The 23347-nt window shown below is 43.3% G+C and overlaps 1 protein-coding gene across 4 annotated transcripts in view; it reads left to right on the top strand.

Moving 5' to 3' along the window:
- NCOA1 (nuclear receptor coactivator 1) overlaps positions 1 to 23347 on the top strand; it is a 722334-nt gene that overhangs the window by 617292 nt on the left and 81695 nt on the right. For all 4 annotated transcript variants that reach the window (XM_069233763.1, XM_069233765.1, XM_069233764.1 and 1 more), the window contains 2 exons: positions 7464 to 7632; positions 19568 to 19753. In XM_069233763.1, coding sequence (XP_069089864.1) covers positions 7464 to 7632; positions 19568 to 19753 — 355 coding nt within the window. The remainder of the gene's footprint in view (positions 1 to 7463; positions 7633 to 19567; positions 19754 to 23347) is intronic.

The following is a 23347-nucleotide window of genomic DNA, read 5'->3' as shown; positions in this document are numbered from 1 at the left end:
TCTCTTTCCCTTTTTAGGTCGAGCGTGCAAGCGCTTTGACCTGTTGTAGGTATTGTGGGCTTTTAACCCGTCCACCGCACGCCCATCACTTTCACTCGTTCGTTGGCTTGCCTTTCAAAAATCCTTTGTTATCATTGGTAAATGCTTTCCGCTCGTCCGTCTTTGGGGAGATTTTGTTACCGCCTTAGCCACCAACCCTGTTACATGGATGATTGCACGATTGCCGATACGTTTGACTGCTAGCGAACTTCTTTTTCCTTTTGTATCTCTTTTTCGCACTCATGGCGGCCATGGCACTTGAATCGGCTCGCTTATGTCAACTGTTTTACTTTTCATTTCCAATTTATGTGGCAAGAAAAGTCCAGTTATGAATTTACAACACCATTAGCTCTAACTCGAACAAATGCGAGAGCGATCGCGTTGCAAGTGCTCGTTCTCTCACGTCATTGAAAACAAACTCACTAATAACCCTACATTCACATATTTATTAAGACAATGCAGAGGTATTACCACAGTAGAGCCAAGCCAGTAGGAGAAATGACTGTTTACTGCTTTACAGATTCAGTGTTACAAACAACCGTGACCATCCTCACAAGCATCTTAAATATTATTTTAGCTGATTTTACTGATCTAACAGCTTGTTTTCTGCTTCTGACTAAATAACTTTTTTCTAAGCTCTTTACACGAGAAGACATCCTGGCGTGAATAATGACTGCAGACCTGTCACGAATGACATGCGTCTCTTGGTCAAGGCTGCACAACATCTCTGCTCAAATGTTATTACTGCCTAAATAAATAAAGGCTACTCTAGGACTTGCTTCTTGTGAGATGTTGCTGCTCCCCATCCTCAACCATGGTACTGAAAAGGAAATCACCATAATGGTTTATTTTGCTCATGAGACATTGTATATTTAAAAAAATAATCAGGCATTCATTGAAACATCCACAGTTAGTTTGAAGTTCCGGATGCGAAACAAAACTGAAAACAACCCGAAACTGGCCAGTTATAGTTAGCTTTGCAAACCATAATTCAATCTCCCACCATGCACTGCTCAGGAGCTCGCACGTCACTTATGACATCTGAAAGTACATCATTGATGAGACCACGTGACAAAACCAATATCCTCATCAATGACACCAGTTCAAGGAATGCTTTCACAGTGCTTTCAATACATACATTAATTAATATAAATGACAGCACATTTTTAAGGCACAGTCCGACATTTTTTATTCTTTCCCACCACCCACTGCTGCTACTACTGTTCGAGCAACATTTGTTGTTGGAATCCATTCTGTATATTCTACATAAATACCTTCCCTTCTTGCACAACCGTCCTTCTACAGTTATCGCTCAGAGAGTAACTTACAGCGATTTGAAGACTCTGAACCCAAGCAGGCATAAAGTTAAGCTACAATTGGAACTAAAGTTATCTTGGGCGCTTCACGTCACCCTGGGTGTAGAGTTTAGTGAATGCTATACTGAACTTGTCGTTTTCTTTGAAGCCTTATGTTTAGTTAATGCTGCACTTGGTTTAATAGGAGAATATACAAGACATATTTATTTGACTGGACTGTATATGGTACATTTAACTCCAGTATCTAAGGGAAAAGCTCTTAAACTCTGCCAATACATAATAACATCTGTATTTGCATCACATAGTAATATTTTTTATAGTCTCTCTGGATCTTGCGCACACACAGCACATTGTGTATGAGGCATGTAATGTAAGCCGTATATATTTAATTGGTATTCTGAGGTCTCACCTTCGCTCCCCTCTATTAACAGTTTACAGTTCTAGGTCCAGGTGGCTGCCTCCTTGTACTCTGGTCACACAGATTCATTTTCTGTCTAGCCCATGTTACTCTAGCAGCATAAACCTCAAGCTATCTTGAGAAATTCTAACTTTACCCTCAGTATTAAGCAGTTAGCTAGCATGTCATCGAGCTTTATTCATTGTGATCTGTAATAACTTCCTGTGCTTCCTTGAGGCACACACAATCTGCATCACAAATAGGTTTGCTCAGAGTGATGGTATCATTGATATCAGTTGGGATATTATACGTGACCTCATCAGTGGTCAGTGATGTCACTTGATGTCATCACTGATGTCAGCAATATCAACAATAATGTTGTGTGATGTGAAGCGCACTGCATAGCACAGAGCATGAGTTATGATTTGAGAAGTTACCCACAACTGCCCAGTTGGAGGGGGTTTTGAATTTGTTTGTAACCAAAGCACCACATTAACTGTGTTTTCTAGGAATTTACTACTTTTCTAAATCTGTAATTTTCTTACCAGCTCAAAAAAATATAATTTACTCTAAGCAGTTTTTTTCTGTGTGCGTATTTGTGTACATCATTAAATCTAATGGTCTGATTGGCGAATGCTCAAACGGTTGATTCATTACATTTCAGCTCCAATTAACAACTTGTTAAGAAATGAAATGCGTTTTTACTTTTTGTCTGTGTTTTTTAAAGTTTTATTTAGCCTCCAGATTGTAGTTTTCTTAAGCGAAAGAATTGTGGCAGGTTACAGAAAGCGATGTCTTGTATTCTTTTTCATGAAGTTATTCTAATAAACTAGGATGTTTTCCAATCTGATGTTTATGTTGTGTAATGGATTCGATTGCAAGGCACTCCTTGCCACTACTTCATTTGGTGCCTTTACGTGCCAGTTATAGCACATGTTGTGTTTTCAGATGCTTAAGATCTCTAATTGGCTCTCACTGCTGTTTGCTTTCTCTATGTTTGCTTTTTGGTCTCTGAATAGAGCTACTGGGTGAATAGCCAGGTTCTGTCGTAGGTGGAGGGTAGGCCTCAATGTTAATGCATGTGGAGAGGAACTTCCGCCCTACAGCTGATCGGAACGTCACCCAATTTTATGGTATCATAGCACCACAACAAGGCTTTGAGAATCGGACCATAGTTTGCACAGCGAGATAAATACGTATTGTGCTTAGATTTCTGCCATCCTGAACCAGTATCCACATTTCTGCTGGTGGGCCAAATGAGTTAGATGCTTATTGATGCGGTGGTGTTCTGAGGGTTGTAAGTTCGAATCCATGCAGGGCAGACTTGGGCCTCCATCCCTCGGAGATCACTAAATTGAGTGCTATTACCTTATGACTTGTTGTACGTTGCCCAAACCAGCACTTCTGGTGTTTCTAAGCAGATCAAGTAACCGATGTTACAATAACCACATTTTTGGTTGTTTGGTATACGAGGTTATTACGTATTTATGGTATGTCTGGGTTATAGTTGCATTAATGTACAGCCCTTGGGGGCAGAAGTCCCGGGTGAAGCGCTACATAAAATACAAGTCATTACCCATAAGACCATGTGAGACATGCAGAGTCTTAAAGTTGATCTCCTTTGCAACTGGCAGCCCTAAAAGCGCCGGCAACGTGCATATTATTTTTTCTGTGCATTGACATTTCACTTATGTCATAATCTTTCTTTCTGGTAAATTCGAGAGTAATCAATACAAGCAGAATAGTTCTTTGACGTCCCCGACCCCCTCAAACCACCCGGGCCACAGTCGCCTCACAGGCTTGCTGACCTTAGATGCCATAAATAAGTAGTCTAAGGGGAATGACGTTAGTTTCCCTTCCTCGAGGCCTAGCGGCCCTTTCCGGACGGAGCCCGGGCAGGTGGAGCGGGAGATGCTCCAGCACCAGGAGCTCGCGCCGACCGAGGCGGTGTCGTCACTGACGCCTCGCGCGGCCTTGGCCGAGTTCCTATCTGGGATCAGCGCGCGTGGCCTGCTCCTTCATTGTTGGACGTGGCAGAGGCTTTCTAGTATCCGGCTTACTGCATGGCCCCTTGCGCTTGTTTTCTTTCTTTCTTTCTCTTTCTTTTTTTATTTTATTTTTACCACACGGAAGAATGTGGATTCGTGTACATTCTGTTCCCTGACGCATGCATGCGTGTTATGGGGGGCTAAGTGCGCAGGCTTCGTGCAGGCAACTGGACTTGCTCAGGGGGAAGGCCCGACAGTCAGTGGCTAACACAGAATGGCGGGGGCCGCAGCAGCACGTGAGAAGCACCCCTCCTCCCCAAGTCCTCAACATCTCTTATATATTAATAGTTAAAAGCTTAACGGGGCCTTCCCCGAAGGGTTGGACGGCCTTCACTGCCGGGGCCAGTGTAACTCCTCCATCCTGATATTGATTTTTGTTATGCAGTCTGGTTGTATGTTGTCAGACGGCCTCATTACATTTGCGCAATATTTTATTTCCAGCCAACTGAAACGAAAGCGCCTACTTTTCCCTTCACAATTTTTAATGCTTTACATATACCGCAAGAGGTTCTAAAATGGTGTCAGAGAGCACCTCATCAAGAGAATAGCTTTCATTAAGCAATATATTGTATATGAAGGGAATTCGAGCGTCATGAGCTCTGCAGGTTGCACAAATCAGGCACAGGAGTTTGACCCGCTGAGGTGTCTTGTGTGTGAAAAATCATACTTCTTATAACACTCTTGTGTAAACCGCAGTGCACCCGGGACTTGCTTGGAAAGGCAAGACAGATTCCGTTTGAGGCATAGACAGTTCCATCAAACAGGCTTGTGGAGGTTGAACGTGAATTTCTGATCAGTAATTGGAATTCTCCAGTGAAACAATACATGTTAATGCTGTAGTCAGAAAAGCTAGACTTGGATTTTTCTTGCATTGGTTTGGGATTTCCCACGTTGGCTTCTGGGTCCAGGAGTAGAGAGTCTATGCTAACTGTTCCATTTTCTCTGTGGTTGAGCCACAGAGTTGAGATCAGTGTGAAAAGCAGAACCAGGAAAAATCATTATTACTATTTATTTCCCATTGTTTACATTGGGCCTGTTGTGTAGTGGACTTGGAATGAGTTGGTCATTGTTTCTAGCAATTGCTTGTAAACTAGAATTTCTCCTTTGCCCGTGCAGTCTTACATACAAAGTCAGTGATTTTGTTACCTGTTTAAAATAGATTTTTGTTTACAGTCAGGATTAAAGTGTGCAATTAGAGTAAAAATAAGTTTATCTTTCTAGTACAAATTAAATATGGATTACTAGAGTAATGGTAAAATAAAGGGCTTATTAACGACTTTGGTGGTTAAATAGTTTCCCCCAAAATAATGTAGGCTTTTTATATTCTTTATTTAGAGGGACTGGACCAACAGACAGACTGGGTAAACAACGTTCTAACGAAGGGTGGTGTGTTGATGAAATGTACCTTTGACTTATTAACTGCTCATGGGCTCAGTTAACACACACAGAAACAAGTTACAAGTGCTTTAAAACTATTGATGTATTTAGATTGAGTAAGCATTGAGCATGGTGAAGAAATCCTGAGCTGTAGAAAATTGTTTTTTTTGCGGAAACAAGCAGTTAGAGCTCAACACAGGATGAAAGCGCCACTGTTCATTGGATAAGTCTCTCCTAGTTGGTTCATCCAATAAAATATTTTAAAGCGAAAAGCTCTCTTGAGGAGCAAACCACAGACAGTCTTTGGTGAAGTTTCAACATCCTTAGATCAGCTCCAAAGACGTCTTCAGAAAATAACCTTTGGGATGGCATAGATGTTTTGGTGGGATCCAACCTTTTCAGGTTCTTGATGTAATGTATTTGTTCATGGATGCTGAAAGACATCTTGGGTATGTGTGTACAACATTCAGAGATGACTATGGCACAAACCCCTGTCTAAGCAGCAAGGACAAAGTAAGGGGCTTTTTTACTTTTCAAGAACAATGTCTTCTGGGGGTCTAGCTGATCAGTTATTACACCTAAAAAAATGCCTGTGATGTTGACAATTTCCTCTAATATTTTAGCATTCTGTCTCGTTTCGCTGCTAGCCTGCCCTGCTCTGTAATTTTTAAGCAAAATGGAGATACATCTAATGTTCTTGTGCACTTAATGGTTTCTTCGTAGTCATAGAAAGGGTTGTTCAGCAGAAGGCCTGATGATTGGGACCACATGTCCCCTGTGACAAACCCCACTCCAGTCTTGGAGTAACCAGGGCTAAGCGTACATGCCTTAAAGAAAATAAGTATACTCTGTTTGAAAACTGCACTTATGAAACAACTTGCCAGTGGGGAGTTCAAAGGGGGTAACGTAGTCAGGTATAGTCTGTAGAACAGTCACTCTCACTTGATCACTAAAGCTTTGCAAATTGACTGGACTACTGCTGAAATGAAGTGTTTTTCTAGTTCATTCGAAGAAAAGCTGTGAAATGCCACAATTGGAGAGCAGCTCACTGAGTAAGTGCCCAGCCATGGTTATGGCATCTGCTCTTACACATGAATATGCTTCAACCCACCCAGAAACATACAGACAGGCACAGGCACGTAAGGATAGAAAGCACATTTTGGTGTTTGTATAAAGTCCATTTCTAGATGGATGTAGGGCCCTAAGGAGGCGAATGGGCAAAGGGGGAGGTTACCTCACCAGTATTGTGATACTGGCAGGTGACACATGATTCCCAGTAGTTATGGGCGATGCAAGGAAAGAAGGGTGCATACCAGTGGGGTACAGTGGCATGAGTCCTACTGTACCTTCCAAGATAATTATCTCCATGATACAAATTTAGGTTGGGGAGCAGACATTTTGGAGCGTCTGCACACCCAATGGCGTCTCTCCACACTTCTTCTACTTTGCCCAGTATTGTTTACCAGCTTTTGAGGCATGCTCCTGTAACAAAGATACATCGTTGAGAGAGGGAACAGGAGCCAAATTGGCCTGAAAAACCTACATAGCAGCTTCTTTTGTTTAGTGATAATATGGCTTCTTTGGCAGCTGGATCAGCAAAAGTATTTCCCTGAGAAACGTTATCATGAGATTTTCAGTTGACAGCACATTTAATTTAACACCTTAATTCTAAGTGGCAAAAAGCAAAGCTGCCATCCATTTTTTTACATGTAGGCAGAGGCTATTTTTATTTAGGGTGCTGGGAGAATATAGAAAACCTCTCCGCATCCAAAGCTGCCCAAAGTCATGGGCGTCTCCCAACGCATACTTTGCTTCTGAATACAGTTACAGTTTTTCTGTGGTGGGAACAATAACCTCAGCTACCTGGGATGATCTCACATTGGTTAGGTGGTGATTCTCAACAACCTAACCTACAATGTTTACAGCATATCTCACAAGAAGCTCGCAGACATCATTTCTAAGACCTGATCCATCCACAAAGTAGATGTATTTAAAAATTGGTACCGGAGGATCTGTAAACAGAATACGTTGCTTTTTCACATGTTCGGTTACTTGCTTTTCCATGAGATTACACTCTACATCATGCAGGATTGTGTTTCATCTTAGTTTTTTTAGTTTATTTTTGGTAGCTCCAAACAAGTTGCCTTTCAGCCTCCTTTGAGCCCTTCAATTGGGTCCTGTGAGCATGATTTATGTTCAGGTGCAACCTCGTTGTTCGTGTTGTTTGCACGTGCTGCTCAAAAGTGCATTCAGTGTGATTTACCTTGAGTGTCTTTCCTTCACCAGTACGCCTCGGACCTGGACCAGCTGGACCAACTGCTGCCATCGCTGGAGAAAGCAGCTTCTATGCCGGGCTTCTGTCGGTCGGAGAGGACTGGGAACAGTGGCCCAGGTGTAACTGTGAAGCCAGAGATGCTCACAAGCCCCATGGCGAGGACGCCCACCCGGCAAAACTGTAGGTGTCTGATGCACATGCGTGTTCAGTCATTTTTTTGTTGGTCATTGAAGGCACAGCTTTGTGATTTGGCTTTTGTATTTTGTACTTCAGCCGCCCCCTTGCTTAGGGTGATTAGGCATTTATTTTGGCCGCTCTGGCATGAATCATACAAGAGTCTCGAGACCACTGTCAATGCCGATAGATCTATCTGAAACAACTATAAATGCATTTTATGATACTCCAGAATATCTTAATCGTGTTCTGTTGCTCACAATCATATTGAAGGAGAAAAAGAAACCGAGAGAGGGATATTATTAGAACTGATCAAGGCTTACTTGAAGGAGCAGCAAAGTTAGGAAGGGCTAAGTGGTGTGGAAATAAAAAGGCATACAAAGTAAATTGCACGGCTTATTAGAGATCCCTTGCACAATCTTGGGTGACCATGCTAGGCAGGAGATCCATGATGTGCGGTTCTGCAAGACCCAATTTCAGTGTTATTCAAATTAGTATTGTGCATTTGTCTTTCTTCTTCATTGCTTCTTTATCTGTTTCTCCCTTCACAGCTAGTCGACCTTTAAGATCATGGATGGCTACACCATCACGTTCTTTCTGGAGTTTCTAGGCTGCCACAGCCTCTCAGCAGTGATTGACAGTGGCCTTTATTCTTCACTCATCATGATTTCTTTAAAAAAAAAAAAAAAGAACAGTGCAGCATAATCAAATGAAATTGCCATACAGCAATCTAGAGACAAACCCCAGTAACCGAATAGTGGTAAAAACAGTCACCTGGATTTCTACACTGTCCAACCTCTCCCAGACACTTATAATTTACCTGTTGGTCCTGATTGGAATATAGATCCTTACCTGGAATGTGTTTTGTGGGGCACCACTGCTATACTGCTTTTTAGGCACAATTCAAAAGACATTTGTCTTGTTAGTAGGACAAGACACTGTGGATTAACTAAACACAAAAGGAATTAAGTTGATGTTTTTAGGATGTTTTTCCTTGCATTTTAGCTGTTGATGTACCTAGTATGAATTTAACATATTCTGATGGGCCCTAGATACAGTCCTTCCTGGCTTACAGTGACCACAGAGTGTCTCAAAAGCAGGCAGTAGCTTTCCTAATTTTGGCAGAGACTTGCCTTGCTATTCTTTTTGAATGCAATATAATCTCCCAGCTACTTTGATTTGTCAATATTTGATGTTTTGACTGAAGTATTGAACATTTTGGACCGTGCCTAACTGTCCCATAGCAGTTTTCCTTACTTGTCTGGGTGGAGACTGCCGAATTTTCTTCCGATCGTGTAGGCAATCATTGGTTTCTAAAGGTTACGGCATTGCAACTCAACTTGTTCCAGATATTTCTTTGTACTGTCTATCATTTTCGCATCCTAGTATACCCAGCCACCATTTTCTCATTATGTTCTTCTGATATTACCTGCACCTCTCTTCCACAGCGTGGTGTACCATGTTTGACGAACATTGAAACTGGTCAGTTTCCTCCAGAATAGTTCTGCCCAATGCTGCTGCATCCATCTTTTACAAAAGTGATCAATCTGGTTAATCATTGCAAACTGCTGACCAATGCCACTTCACATTTACCCATGTTTAATGCATCGCGGGGCTTGTTTAGCAATTCGGAACCCCAGAATGATTAGTCGTTTACAAAATAATGCTCGTACACATGCTGCGTACACAGGATCCATCATGCTGGATAACTCTGGCAGTTGCCTCTTTGTTGCAAACCTCGACCCCTTCACGCTCTTGCCAGAATCCTGGCCGTTGTAGGAGGAGCAGCATCCCGCTTTAACACCACGGGGAGAACTCAGATCACACATTGCACTTGCTGAGGCCACGCTGCACATCCACCTGTACGCATGTTAGCATTGGAGTCATCCTATCCTGCAAACAGCCATGCTGTGCATCCTCCTGTACAGGTCAGCATTGAAGTCATCATGCCCTGCACAGAGCCGTGCTGTACATCCACCTCTCCGCGTGTAAGCATTGGAGTCATCATGCCCTGCACAGAGCCGTGCTGTACATCCACCTCTCCGCGTGTAAGCATTGGAGTCATCATGTCCTGCACAGAGCCGTGCTGTACATCCACCTCTCCGCGTGTAAGCATTGGAGTCATCATGTCCTGCACAGAGCCGTGCTGTACATCCACCTCTCCGCGTGTAAGCATTGGAGTCATCATGTCCTGCACAGAGCCGTGCTGTACATCCACCTCTCTGCGTGTAAGCATTGGAGTCATCATGTCCTGCACAGAGCCGTGCTGTACATCCACCTCTCCCCGTGTAAGCATTGGAGTCATCATGTCCTGCACAGAGCCGTGCTGTACATCCACCTCTCCGCGTGTAAGCATTGGAGTCATCATGTCCTGCACAGAGCCGTGCTGTACATCCACCTCTCCGCGTGTAAGCATTGGAGTCATCATGTCCTGCACAGAGCCGTGCTGTACATCCACCTCTCCGCGTGTAAGCATTGGAGTCATCATGTCCTGCACAGAGCCGTGCTGTACATCCACCTCTCCACGTGTAAGCATTGAAGTCATCATGTCCTGCACAGAGCTGTGCTGTACATCCACCTCTCCGCGTGTAAGCATTGGAGTCATCATGTCCTGCACAGAGCCGTGCTGTACATCCACCTGTCCGCGTGTTTGTAAGCATTGGAGTCATCATGTCCTGCACAGAGCCGTGCTGTACATCCACCTTTCCACATGTAAGCATTGGAGTCATCATGTCCTGCACAAAGCCGTGCTGTACATCTACCTGTACATGTAAGCACTGGAGTCATCATGTCCTGCACAGAGCCATCCTGTACATCCACCTTTCCACATGTAAGCATTGGAGTCATCATGTCCTGCACAGAGCCGTGCTGTACATCCACCTTTCCACATGTAAGCATCGGAGTCATCATGTCCTGCACAGAGCCGTGCTGTACATCCACCTGTCCGCGTGTAAGCATTGGAGTCATCATGTCCTGCACAGAGCCGTGCTGTACATCCACCTGTACATGTAAGCACTGGAGTCATCATGTCCTGCACAGAGCCGAGCTGTACATCCACCTGTACATGTAAGCACTGGAGTCATCATGTCCTGCACAGAGCCGAGCTGTACATCCACCTGTACATGTAAGCACTGGAGTCATCATGCCCTGCACAGAGCCATGCTGTACATCCACCTTTCCACATGTAAGCATTGGAGTCATCATGTCCTGCACAGAGCCGAGCTGTACTTCCACCTTTCCACATGTAAGCATTGGAGTCATCATGTCCTGCATCGCGCCATGCGGTACATCCACCTGCACACGTCGATACTGGAGTTTTGTCCTGCAGATAGCCATGCTGCACACTCATGATCTGCGCCAGGCCTTGCTGCACATCCACCTGTGCTCATCTCGGCAGCAAGGTCCCAGTGACCTGCACCAGGCCTTGCTGCACATCCACCTGTACACATCTCGGCAGCAAGGTCCCGATGACCTGCACCAGGCCCTGCTACACATCCACCTGTACACATCTCGGCAGCAAGGTCCCGATGACCTGCACCAGGCCCTGCTACACATCCACCTGTACACATCTCGGCAGCAAGGTCCCGATGACCTGCACCAGGCCCTGCTACACATCCACCTGTACACATCTCGTCAGCAAGGTCCCGATGACCTGCACCAGGCCTTACTACACATCCACCTGTACACATCTCGGCAGCAAGGTCCCGATGACCTGCACCAGGCCCTGCTACACATCCACCTGCACACATCTCGGCAGCAAGGTCCCGATGACCTGCACCAGGCCCTGCTACACATCCACCTGCACACATCTCGGCAGTAAGGTCCTGATAACTTACACCTGACCGTGCTGCACACCCACCTGCACGCATGTCAGGATCAAGGCCTCGATGACCTGCACCGGGCCATACTGCACCAGAGGATGTCTTTGGCTGTCCTGTGATGTGCCTTGTGTTTCTAGGTTGGACTTGAGATACCTGTCTGGAGTGGGTTGATGTCTCAGGCTCCTAATGGCTCACTAGTGATGCGAGATGGACCTTAGTTATGTGCCCCAGTTGGGATTCACTTTTTGAATTGACATCTTTTTTGTTTCCTGAAAGAAATAGTGGAACATTTTTGGAACGCAGTGGTTTAGTCAGTGAAGAAACCAATGCTTATTTGCGGGCGTCTGTTTAGGATTTGTGGGCGCTGTTTTTGTAGAATGCATTGCTTTTGGCGCTGGGCTGTTTGCTGACCTGAAGCCTTATTTGTGTAACTTTTCTTTTTGTTTTCTTCGCCGCCTGTTTTTCATGATTGTTTTTTTTTATGTAGAGCAGTGCGCTGCTGGGACTACAGATGTCGCCCTGTAAACAAACTGCCTCCAGCATGGTGCATTTTTTCTCATAATATTTTTATAACATTTTCCCATCATCTGATTTTTTTTTCTCAGCAGAGGGAACTCGGAGTCATTTTCTAAGAGCATACGATTCAAATAGTTAAGTCTGTTTGTGCCTACCTTCTTCCACGTACAAACCTCATATGTTCTTTTTATCATGTACTCTCACCTGTTTATTTTGCTTTGGGAGTTACATTTTTTGTGGGCGCACTCTGCGTTTTTACCCTTTCTGCCTTATCCCCTCATTCTATAATCGCCTACGGTTACGTCCTGATGAAGCTCGCGCCACTAGATGGAAACTTTTCAGCTGTGTCTTTCAACAAATGGACCCCTTTGTAGAAATGAATAACTTGCATTCCCCCACCTATCCTTACAATTCTAAACAGCCTCCCATTTCATCATATACAGTGCTTAATTTGTAAATAAAAATGTGCCGGTGCCCAAAGCCCTCCTCTGAAACACACGGCTGCTGCAATTACATGTGCGAGCACAGAATACTGAGGGAGCGTAATCCTGAAGCCATCTCGGGCCTCTTCAATCCATTTACAGCCACTCCCTGCCCCTTCAGCTCACCCTTGCAGCTCTTCCCCTTTGTGATGCTTGTTCGTTTTTCTCTTCCCCTGCCTCTCCCATATGTGTCTTTTGCTCACAGTAAATGCTTGAGGCAGAAAAATAAACACCGGCCCTCAAAAATAAGTGCTGGTGCTCCGCACCGGAAACAACAAGCACAAATTAAGCACCGATCATATATCATTACACTGCTAGTGTGATTTCAGTCACAGTGTAAGGACAGTGAAACGTTCATTCATGTACAAAATGCTGTTTACGTTCTCATGTGGTTAACGCCTCTAGGTGGAAACTTTTAAAATGTGCCTTCCTAGAAATTGATCCCTCTGCAGAAATTAATGGTTTGCATTCCGCCACTTATACCTTACACTGCTAAAGATCCTTACATTTAATCATATCTTTGCACTTCTAAAAAATGATTCTATTTTAGTGCATGGACAGTGAAGCATCCATTCATGTAAAATATCCCAAAAATATATACCTAGCCATTAAACGAATCTGAGACAATAGCCACTATAATGCCCACATCAGGTCCTTTTACACCTTCTGGACATTGTTGGTCTTCTTTTCCTGCTTCTGCTTTTCAGGCAGTAACTAAACAAACGTACAACATTGTCGCGATCAGCAGACATCTATCCAGTAGTACTTTGTCATGCTTTAGCTTGTGTGCTTATTACTCTCACACGTTCAGTGTCTCCATGACCATGCACAATGGAAAGAGCAACTCTGCTTCTCAAATTAAGGAAACCATGGAGAACTCCCTGGTGGACAACTGTTGTCCTATTACACTCCTGCCTTCTTGAAATGTCCAAGGCAATTCTTGGCAGGCTACCCTAGAGAAATCCAGAATGTGGGATTCCTGGCAGCCGGAATTCCGATTGGGTAGGGGGTTGGAGACTGCGCTGGTCACGGCAGTGACCAGTCTGAGAATATACTCGACGAGGGAGAAAAGGCGGATGTGAACCTGTTGGATCTGCCTGGTCCACTCGGCACCGTTGCTCATGGCATCCTCAAGACTTGGCTCAGAGAGGTGGGGGGGCATAGTCTTTAGGGTGTCGGGAATAGTGGCAAAGTGGGTTCCCTCCTTCGCTTTGAGGGGTGTTATCAATCCAGAGATTGAACCAGTGCGTGGCACTCCAGAGGTCCTCTCTACCACCTGTGCCAGCTGTTCTTAACCTATTCAGCTCTGTGAATCCTCTCTGAGTTACTACTGGAAGATGGAGACTCTGGCCTAAACAATTTCTATGTAAATGCAAGTATACAGCGAACGGATACCCATATTGTGAATATTTAATTCACAAACAGTATACTAAAAGTGAAAACTCAATTGTAATGGGAAGGTTGGAGCTTTGCAAAATCTGGCTTTATTAAAAAAAAAAAAAAAAGGAATATGGTAAACTTTATCATGCCACTTGTCCTTTCTGTCTTTAATGCATGCTTGTTTTGCCAGCACTAGCCACTGCTTCAGCAGAGGCCCCAGTCGCCCACACCAGACGCTGTTTGCTGCACCTGCGTTTGTTCCATGAATCAAGCAAAGGATCCCAACTTAATACTTATCCTCCAGTTTCGAGTTCCTTCACATATACGTTTTTAAAAAAAAAAATCACTTATTCAATTTGTTTTTTTATTCATATGTACCTTATTAATCTTTCTAAACAGTGACTGCACCCCATTAGTGGATGTCGGGGACACCCATGGGTCTGCAGACCAGGGATGAAGAACCACCCATTGACACTGTGGTGAACACCTCAGGCTCGTGGCCCAGTTGTTTAGATGCTTTGGATGCTCTGCCCTGTCATTAAATGACTTGGTCAAGATGCTCTGCAGTCACTCTTGTCTGTGAGATTTGCAACTTCTTCAAATTATAATTAATTCGACGGATCTGCAGCTCATTTGGGAAAAGGAGCACCACCGGCAGGGCTCCACAATGGCGCCTAGCTTTAGGGCTTGATGATAAGTCAAATGAATATAGTCTGCTTTGCATCTTTTCACACGATCTTTGTCTTATATCTTTTTGTAATAAGATCTAACTTATGGAAGACCTACTATCAATTCTCCATCCTAGTACGGAAATAGGTGGCACAGAGAGAAAGTGGCCTTTGAGTCAGGCCCCGTTAGCCATTGGCTATCATGTTATTCATGATTTGCTAGTGCTTAGAAGAGCTCTCCCTCAAGCCCTGGGCATTTGGAGGATGAATACATTGTCCCTTTTATGTGCCCTGCAGATGTGACATGATATATACATTGGAACTAAACACGAGTGTGTGTTCTTTGCTGTATTTACTTTGTAGACACGATGACAACTTCATTGCTGATTTACAATGTTTTTGTTTGTTGTTTGGATGCCTTAGTCTGCCATAAAGTTGCAGCGCTTTCGCTAATCACCTTTGTGGTTTAGTTTGTTTTACTTTGCTGTCATGATAACAGGTGTAGTATTTACTGCTTTTTTGTTCACAAAGCAAAGATGCATACACACATATTGATTCCCACAAAAATACAACTAAATGTACTGTCCTTTTGTCAAAAGTATGTACAATGTAACATTTTGTTGTGTGTGTATTTTTTAGTTAATCACTCCTTAACTCTGCTAATGCAATCTGTTAAGCAATGGAGTCCTGTTCTTAGCTTCTGTTTTGTTTTTGGCCATGATATTGCTACATTGTTGGATTCTCTGGGACAACACACAAAAAGTCACCCAACAGTTACCACAGACGTCCTCTAACTGAAGGCCAAACTCATTGACTTTAGCAGTGCTTGTTTGCTATCTCCTATAGTACAGATACCAGTGTTTCCTAGTTCCAGGATGGTCCCTGGTGTGAACATGTAATCTACAAATAATACATAAAAGCATTTTCTTGGCCTCTGATGTAATATAAGGGGAATCGAGCCAGTCATGTAAAGCTCTGTTAACCCAAGTGACATCTCACAAATGTGCTCAACGAAATACTACATTAATTCCTTCTTACTGGAAACTGGAAGCTCACTCTTATATTTTGCAATGCCTTTTCGACATGTGGAGGTTGTTATCCACCACAATGGTATCTGTTTGGTAAGGTGCAAGTTAAACAGTGCATTCTGATAGAATTGCTCTGCCAAAGAGTCATGAAGTTAGCCTTTAGAGGCGTTGTAGGAGGTAGAGAAGTCTGAGCTCGTAGTATCAGAAAGTGATAGTCTTTTCATTCTCCTCTTATCCCAAGCACATCTCCCAGCACCACCCCCTCCTTCTAAAATTCCCACCTAAATCTATCCACAGAGCTCCTCCACAGATCTCATCTGACATGTCTCGCAGCAGGCATCTCTCACAATTTGAAAGAAGTGCCCAGTCAACAAAGGATGAATTTCTTAATGCTTCGCCACTGCACGAAGAAGTACAATCCCTACAGCGCCTCTCTCCAGTACCACCTCTACCTGTTGCCTCACCCACTGAATGTTTTCAGATTGTACCTTATTCTGTGTCCAAGTTAAGTGTTTTTTGTAACATTGAGTATATTGTGTCACACAGGGCATAGTCTGTCCCTCTAATTGACACATCCCATGGTACAAGAATGGTCTTGATGAATAACAGATTTCACTTAAGTCGCTAGCACAGTTGAGATTCTTCTTCAACACAAATGGCATATTCTGCAGCTCAGTGGAAGACAATGGCGTATGACTTACAGCGATCGTCCACGTTTGTGGCACTTCATCAACGGATGTTCATGATGAATGGTCAGTACAGAAAGGCTCTTGTCAGTGGAGGCACATCTCTTATAAATGCAGACACAGCTCATTGCCTTCCCCACTGAAAGCACTGTAGACCAAACAAATTAAATCTCCTTGTTAATCGCAGTATCACAAATTCATCATATTTGGACCTTCCTAAACACTTGTTTGCTTTTATCTTCTAGAAAGTTCAAAGGGTTCTGCCTGCTTGACATTTAGGGCCTGATTACGACCTTGGCGGATGGGATTCTATGTCACAAACGTGATGGATATCCCGCCCACATTTTCACAAGTCCATTGGATATAATTGAACTTGTAATAGGGCGGACGGGATATCTTTCACGTTTGTGATGGAATATCCCCTCCACCCAGGTCATAATCAGGCCCTTATTCTGGGCACAAAGTGAACTCAGGAATAGATAGTCTCTCTTTAACTAATTTACTCACTGCTCAAATTCTTAGATTCTTGTTTCGGCAATTGCTCTCCCGAGTGTTGGGCAGACGCTTTCCCGATTGGAGTCAGTCTGTTCCTGACAGCCCTAATGCAATGAAGCACAATTCCCCCGACAGCATTAATGCAGAGAGAGAGTAACTCTATTAGTGTATAGCGATGGCTCGTTCCTCTGCCTTTTATGATCTCATTTAAAAGGGAGATAATTCTCTGAACTTGGAGAGGGTTTATTGCGTGGTTCACATCAGCCTGATCAGAAAAGATCTGTCTTGTCACTGAAAATTGCATTTTAGCTTTAAAGTCCAGATGTCGCTTCGCTAATGAATAGCACTTTTTGGAATGATGAAAAACGCAATCAGAAAAGCGAACAGAGGAAGGTTGAGGCCGTTGTGTAACTGTGCCCACTGTACTGTCTTTAGGCGATAGCTGTGCAGATCACTTGAAGCCTGTTGATTGTAGGTACAAAAGTGTCTACCTCACTCTTTCCATTTCAACAATGATATTACCTTTTATTTTTATACAGTGCTTCCTAGAGCATTTTTTTCTATTTCCTTTTTACATCATCAGATTTTTGTTAATTTTCTCAAAGTTCACCATATAAAGCACAAATTCAGAAGCTGTGCATGTCAATTACTTCTAATCCCCTCCCCCAACAGTAACCCCAGGTCTTCTTTTGAAGGTACATGGACATTTTAGTTTGGGTGTCTCATATAGTAAGTAATCAATCACTGGCTTCCACATGTCTCCACACTGCCTTTGTTCACCCCTGGGGTTATATGACAGCATTTCCAGTGCTAATAGTGACCATAGTCTACGTGCCCGGGGCAAAAACTCTACGGCCCTTGCTTGCTTCATACCTTCTGCAATTTCTTGTTTAGCGGACAGTAACATATGTGTTGTTGCAATCCAATCCCCTATCCAAAGCCCTCCAAATTCCTTAGATGGATTAGTTTTTTTTTCTTATTTTGGAAATTTACCAAACTTAAGTTTCATCACTTTCCGGTAATCGGGATAACTTTTGAAACTTGAGTAAAGCCATTATTTCGAATCAAAAATGATTCAGAACTGTATTGAACTTTAGCACTGCAATGAAAATGTCTTACATCTCTGATCAATTTGATACATACAGTGCTTCTTATCAAGGACATCTTGGTCTGTTTTGTACGAGCGATGTTCTACATATTGGTTGTGATTACTAAAAACATTTAACACAGCTTTACCGTAAAAATTGATTGTTGTACACAATTCGCATGAGTGCTTTTGAAGTGCATCACACACTTTCTCTGATAGATACTACCAAAAACGGGAAATAGAAAATATTTGAGGATAGAAGATCAAAATGTTAAACAGTGTGCAAGTGCTCAGCTTAAGCAAAGTAGTGCTCATTCGTAAACACGTGCAGATTGTAGACCCAGTAGACACACATGGATCATTTACTTAGGAGCCAGAGAGAACTTGCTGAGAGCCGTCGTAAACATCTGCAGTCTTCAGCAACCAGGGATCACAGCATCCCTCTATACCAAAGATACACAGCTGGTATTTAATCTACATGATAGGGCTGATCACTGTACTTATGGGCTCAACACCATCATGTCAACCCTATGCTTTAAATGGAAAGAAACTTTCTAAAACATAATACATCAAAGTGAGGAATCATTCCATTCTGGAACAAAGTGAATATCTGTGACTGCAGTATCTGGCTCTCAGTTTTTGGCCAGTGTCCCAATCTAGTTTTAAAAGAAAAAAGTCTGGAGGGTGCGGGGGAGACCCCTATCAGTGACAGGGAATGAGTTTCCTGTCACTGATAGTGCCCACAGCCATGTTTTTTGTGGCAGTAAGAAAGCCACGAAAACCATTGCGGTAGGGGGCGTCATAATCCTGCAGGTGGGACAGTGATGGCTGCCTGGCTGGAGACTGAAGTCTCCAGCCCGGCGGCTGTTACCGCTCTGGCGGACGGAGTGGTACATTGGCGGTTTGGCTTGAGCAACTCCGCCAATGTCATATTTTGGGGAAGAGTACCGCCAGCCTGTTGCCAGTACTCTTCTCCAAAATACCGCCGTCCACCAGGGTCATAATGAGGGCCATAGTCTCTTTAAGTCCTCTGTCATCACCCACAGAATCTTCTTTGGCAGAGCACTGTGCTTCCTGACTACCAAGTTCAAAAAGTACATACCCTGCAGACCGCTTAGATCTGGCAAGAAAGCTACCATAGACATCCCGCCACACAAATACTCCAACTGGGGCAATAGGGCCTGCAGAATCCAGGAAGCCTTACTTTGGAACTCTTACCCTTCAAATTAGGCCTTGTCAAAAGCGCTCGTAAAACTTGTCTCTTTAACAAAGAACAGCATCCTTGTACTGAATTGGCTACTCAGTTGTAATGTAGCTAGTGCCTTTTCTCCAAGTGAGTGGCAGCACTAAGAGACTCCTTTCTGTGAGTGATAGCTGTGCTGTATTCAACTTTCCTTATACCTTATACTATCTAGGCTCCCAGAGTTTACAGATTATGGGGAGGAAAGTAGAACACTTCAACATTGCTATTCCAGGTTCGTATGGAATGTTTAGAAGGACATAATCTAGTTCGTTACCCATTTATAATATTTCCTTCACAGGAATGAGAGTTTTTTGATATTCAAAATGAAATTGTTGGCAACAATTACAGCTAGTTGTTTCACACGATTAAATAGATTAAAGTTTCAGTTTTGTCACATTAATCACATTCTTAAGCATTCTTGCAAGTGTAACGGCATGGTGCCTCTTGTAAACTAGTTGATTTGTAAGTGTAATCAATTTAATGATTAGTAATTTATAATTCCTGTGATGTATGTTTTTCACATTTATATCTCTAGCTTTTACTGGTGGGCGGAGCTTACACAGCAGTCAGTCGTCCTTTGATTTCTGTGATCCTCTGGAGCCAGTGCAGCTTGGGCTGAATCAGTTTCCTTCAGCCAGTGACGGCAGCCCCCGATCAGGAGTGACACCGGAGCAGGGCAGGGGAACCGTACCTGGGTCCAGCCCCTTCCAGTCAGATACAGGTATGTGTTCTCTGTCTGTACAGATAGAGCATCTGCTAATTTGTTATGCAGAACCTAATTCTGAGCCCAGTGCTGAGTGTAATGGATAATTGAGCATCTCTGCCTATTGTCAATGTTGCCCTGGTCAGCTCAATATCCTTTGTAACGTTTACCATTGTACTACTTTTAAGTCTGCGCTACCTCTTGAATTAACTAGTTGCCACCTACTCTGTTTTAGCCCCGGCATTCTTTGTCTGACCACCATCGGTCCACGCCATGTACATCATGCACTGTACAGTTTGTAGCAAGTGCTGTGAGCCGGTGCATGTTTTAGCTTTGTTTGTGACAAGTTCCTTGAAGAAAACTAAAGTGTGCATGCCAACAAATGTGCCTCCCTACTGCAGAAGCCTGTGCATCTCAATCTTTAGTAGACAAGTCAAGTGGTAACATTTCTTCCATTAAGAGCCCATTAAATGGTAATGCTCCTCTGGCCCAGTGGGCACCATGTGATGACAGGTCTGGGACTTTAGATCCTCCTGTCATTCCTTACCTCTTTATCCATCTGCAGCTTCCGTAGTCTTGTTCAGAATCACATTTATATTTGGACATGGGCAGCAACTTGAAAGACTGAAGGGGTCAGTTCTTGTGCTTTAAACATCTGCTGTTCATTCTCAAGTCATTGCTCTTTAGCCCAGATGTTGGTGGTTTTGGTCCTTCGACGCTCTAAATTCTTGCCATCAGCTGTCTCCTTTCCATCCAGATTGAGGGATCCAAAAGTGATTAAGAGTTGTAATCTTGGCCTGTTTCAGTCAATGTATCATTATTAGTGACATCAGGATAAGCCATGCAGCATAGATTGAGACATTTGGGTTAAGTGGTGAATGCTTTTATAGTCTATGAAAGGGACAAGACAGTTCCGGGTAGGTCGTGAATCCTCCTCTGAGCTTGCCAAAATGGTCCAAGGGTTGTATTTTACTCCTTGAGACTGTCCCTCATGATTCTCCTGTATGAGGTTTGTGATCCTCTCAATCTCTTGTGCGTATTTCTGACTGATACCTCACACTCTTTAGCTTACTTGAACAGGCTGAGCTCCTCATTCCTCATCTAATGCTGTCATTAAGGCTCTTTTAACTAGTTGTTGTACTGATAAATTACCTGAGGTCCTTTGAGACATGGTAAAACATTTTGTTGTTGATGGTCTTGGTTTTCTAATCAGATAGTTGTGGCCATCCCTAAGTAACTCACTTTATCGTCCCAGACTGAGGTGCTTCAGTGGGGGTCACTCTTATCACATACTTTATGAATGAATTGTCAGAGAGAGTAATTGTTCTTTCTGTATCCTTCCACAGAAAGGAGTTTATCTTTATTATTCCTTTATGATTCATTTAATATAAGTCTATATCTGATCACACAGTCTTGAATTCACGTCCATTCTCTATCCACGTATTGTGTATTGTGTATTGCTATTATTCTATTTTCATCTTTAGATCTCTAGTCTTCTTGTACAGTGAGGTTGAAAAACGATATCCTACGCTTTTAATTAGAAATTGAAATATTTCTCCTGGTATAATCATTTGTTTACAGTGCCACTAGAGAAGGATTTAAGGGACAATTCCAGGAATATGTCATTTTTTTTCTTGTCAGATAATCAGTATAACTTAGTATCATTCTGTTTTTGAAAGGCAGTTAACTTCATTGGAAGAAGCTCATCTACGTGCAGATATATGTATTAGTCATCCTACTTCAAGATGCATGTCACACCTGTTAACTGACTTTGGATCAGTTCAGGTTCCCATGTTTTCTCCTGGGCCAATAGTGGCCCTTCGATGGTACGGCATGTGCTCTTTACGTCTTTTATCTTTTTGAATAGGAGTAGGATTATTGATATTTCCCTGTACTGTATTATCATGCTCAAAGCTTTACATAACAATGGTTATAGCACTGTCTTCATTAACAGATCTACCACAACCTGCAACTGAGTACTATAGATGACTTCCACAGTTCTTCAGATAAAAACTTGTGACTAGATAAATGGTCCAGGCCCCATTTTGTGACTATCTCACTTTAGACGAGAGCTAATCTACCTGTAGTTTGCATAAAGTTGAACACCCATGTGTACAAAATTGCTCTGAGGAGGTGGTGGAACACTAAATTCTACCACCTAGTCCTAGCTAAATTCTCGCAGTCCCCTTTTACAGCATTTCCTGTTTGCCTTACTGCAAAATTTCCCAAAAGCGCCTGTATACCCAACTGCTATCATTTAGGCCTATCTTCAGCTCCTAAACCACACTCCTATTTAGATGAGCCCTACTTCCACTTGACATGGCCATAACTGATTTTCCCTCTTTGGGTGACCAGCCTGGTTGTATGGGAGGGCCCTTGAACAGAATAGGAGACACAGTCCTTGGTATTTCCAGATCAAAAGAGGAAGTGCTAAAGCAGCTCTTTGTTCTGTCAACTACTCTGTCCACTTTCAGATTACCTAATTCCTGTTAAGTGGTCAGCAGAACGCCGCCACCAGACTCATTCTGGACCTCCCTCGCCGAGAACACATCTCCCAAAACCTGAGGACACTCCACTGGCTACCTGCAGGCTTCTCACCCATGCGTACAAGGCCATACATAATGCAGGACCAGCCTACCTGAACCACCACTTTTCCTTCCACACCCCTGCCAGATCCCTCTGCTCTGCCCAGATGGCCCTGGCCACCATCCCTCGCATCCGCAAAACCACCGCCAGTGGACGATCTTTTACCTATACTGCAGCGAAGAGCTGGAACAACCTCCCCCTGCACCTCAGACAAAGCCCGTTGCTCACCATCTTCAGGAAGAACCTCAAGACATGGCTCTTCAGATGAGGCCCCTCTCAACCCTCTTCCCCCCCAGCTCCTTGAGCCCCTCACAGGTGTGTAGCTGTGCTTTACAAATACTGATTGATTGATTGATTGATTGATTAGCTATTCTCCTCTGAGCCTGGGTTGTTATCCCTCCCTGCTAAAGATGTATATTCCCGCTCTGGAATTGTGATGCGTGGCAGAACTTATATTAAGCCAATCCTGGCTCAGGCAGCCTAAAGAACATTTTTACAAAGTTAATTTTTCTGTTTAAGTTATTAAAATTCCGATTTTGCCTTTAAGTCAGATTTAAAAACTCATCAGGAAGCATTTTATATTCTTTCTCTAAGCAAAGATAGTGAAATAAGGGTTTAATCCCCATAGAAGCTTACTTAAGGAAATGTAGTATTGTGAGCGCAGTCTAACCACAGTATGTAGTGTGACCTAGTTTAATTTATCTAGCACTCTGCAAGCCCACTCTGGCCGTGGGGTTGCATGTGATGGTTTAGGTGTGATGTATCTATATGCAGTGTGTGTGTGTTTGTGTGTGTGTTTGCAGATAGGATTGTCCCACATGACAAACACATTTTCCGTGCCACTGCTGTGCACTTAAACTGCAGCCTAACCAGAGGACAGTAATACTCCTTGTCATATGTGGGTGGTGTAAATACAAACTGTAGCCCACATATGCTATTTTACTTTCACTGGTATATTAGCTCTTTAGGCACCAGTTATAGTGGACCTGTAGGGAAAGTAGATAGGCCAAGTAGGGAGTTTCAGTG

Source organism: Pleurodeles waltl, chromosome 5 (assembly GCF_031143425.1).
Source record: "Pleurodeles waltl isolate 20211129_DDA chromosome 5, aPleWal1.hap1.20221129, whole genome shotgun sequence".
In the NCBI taxonomy this organism is placed as follows: domain Eukaryota; kingdom Metazoa; phylum Chordata; class Amphibia; order Caudata; family Salamandridae; genus Pleurodeles; species Pleurodeles waltl.
Note: the sequence above shows the minus strand (reverse complement) of the source record. Positions and strands in the feature narration are given on the sequence as shown.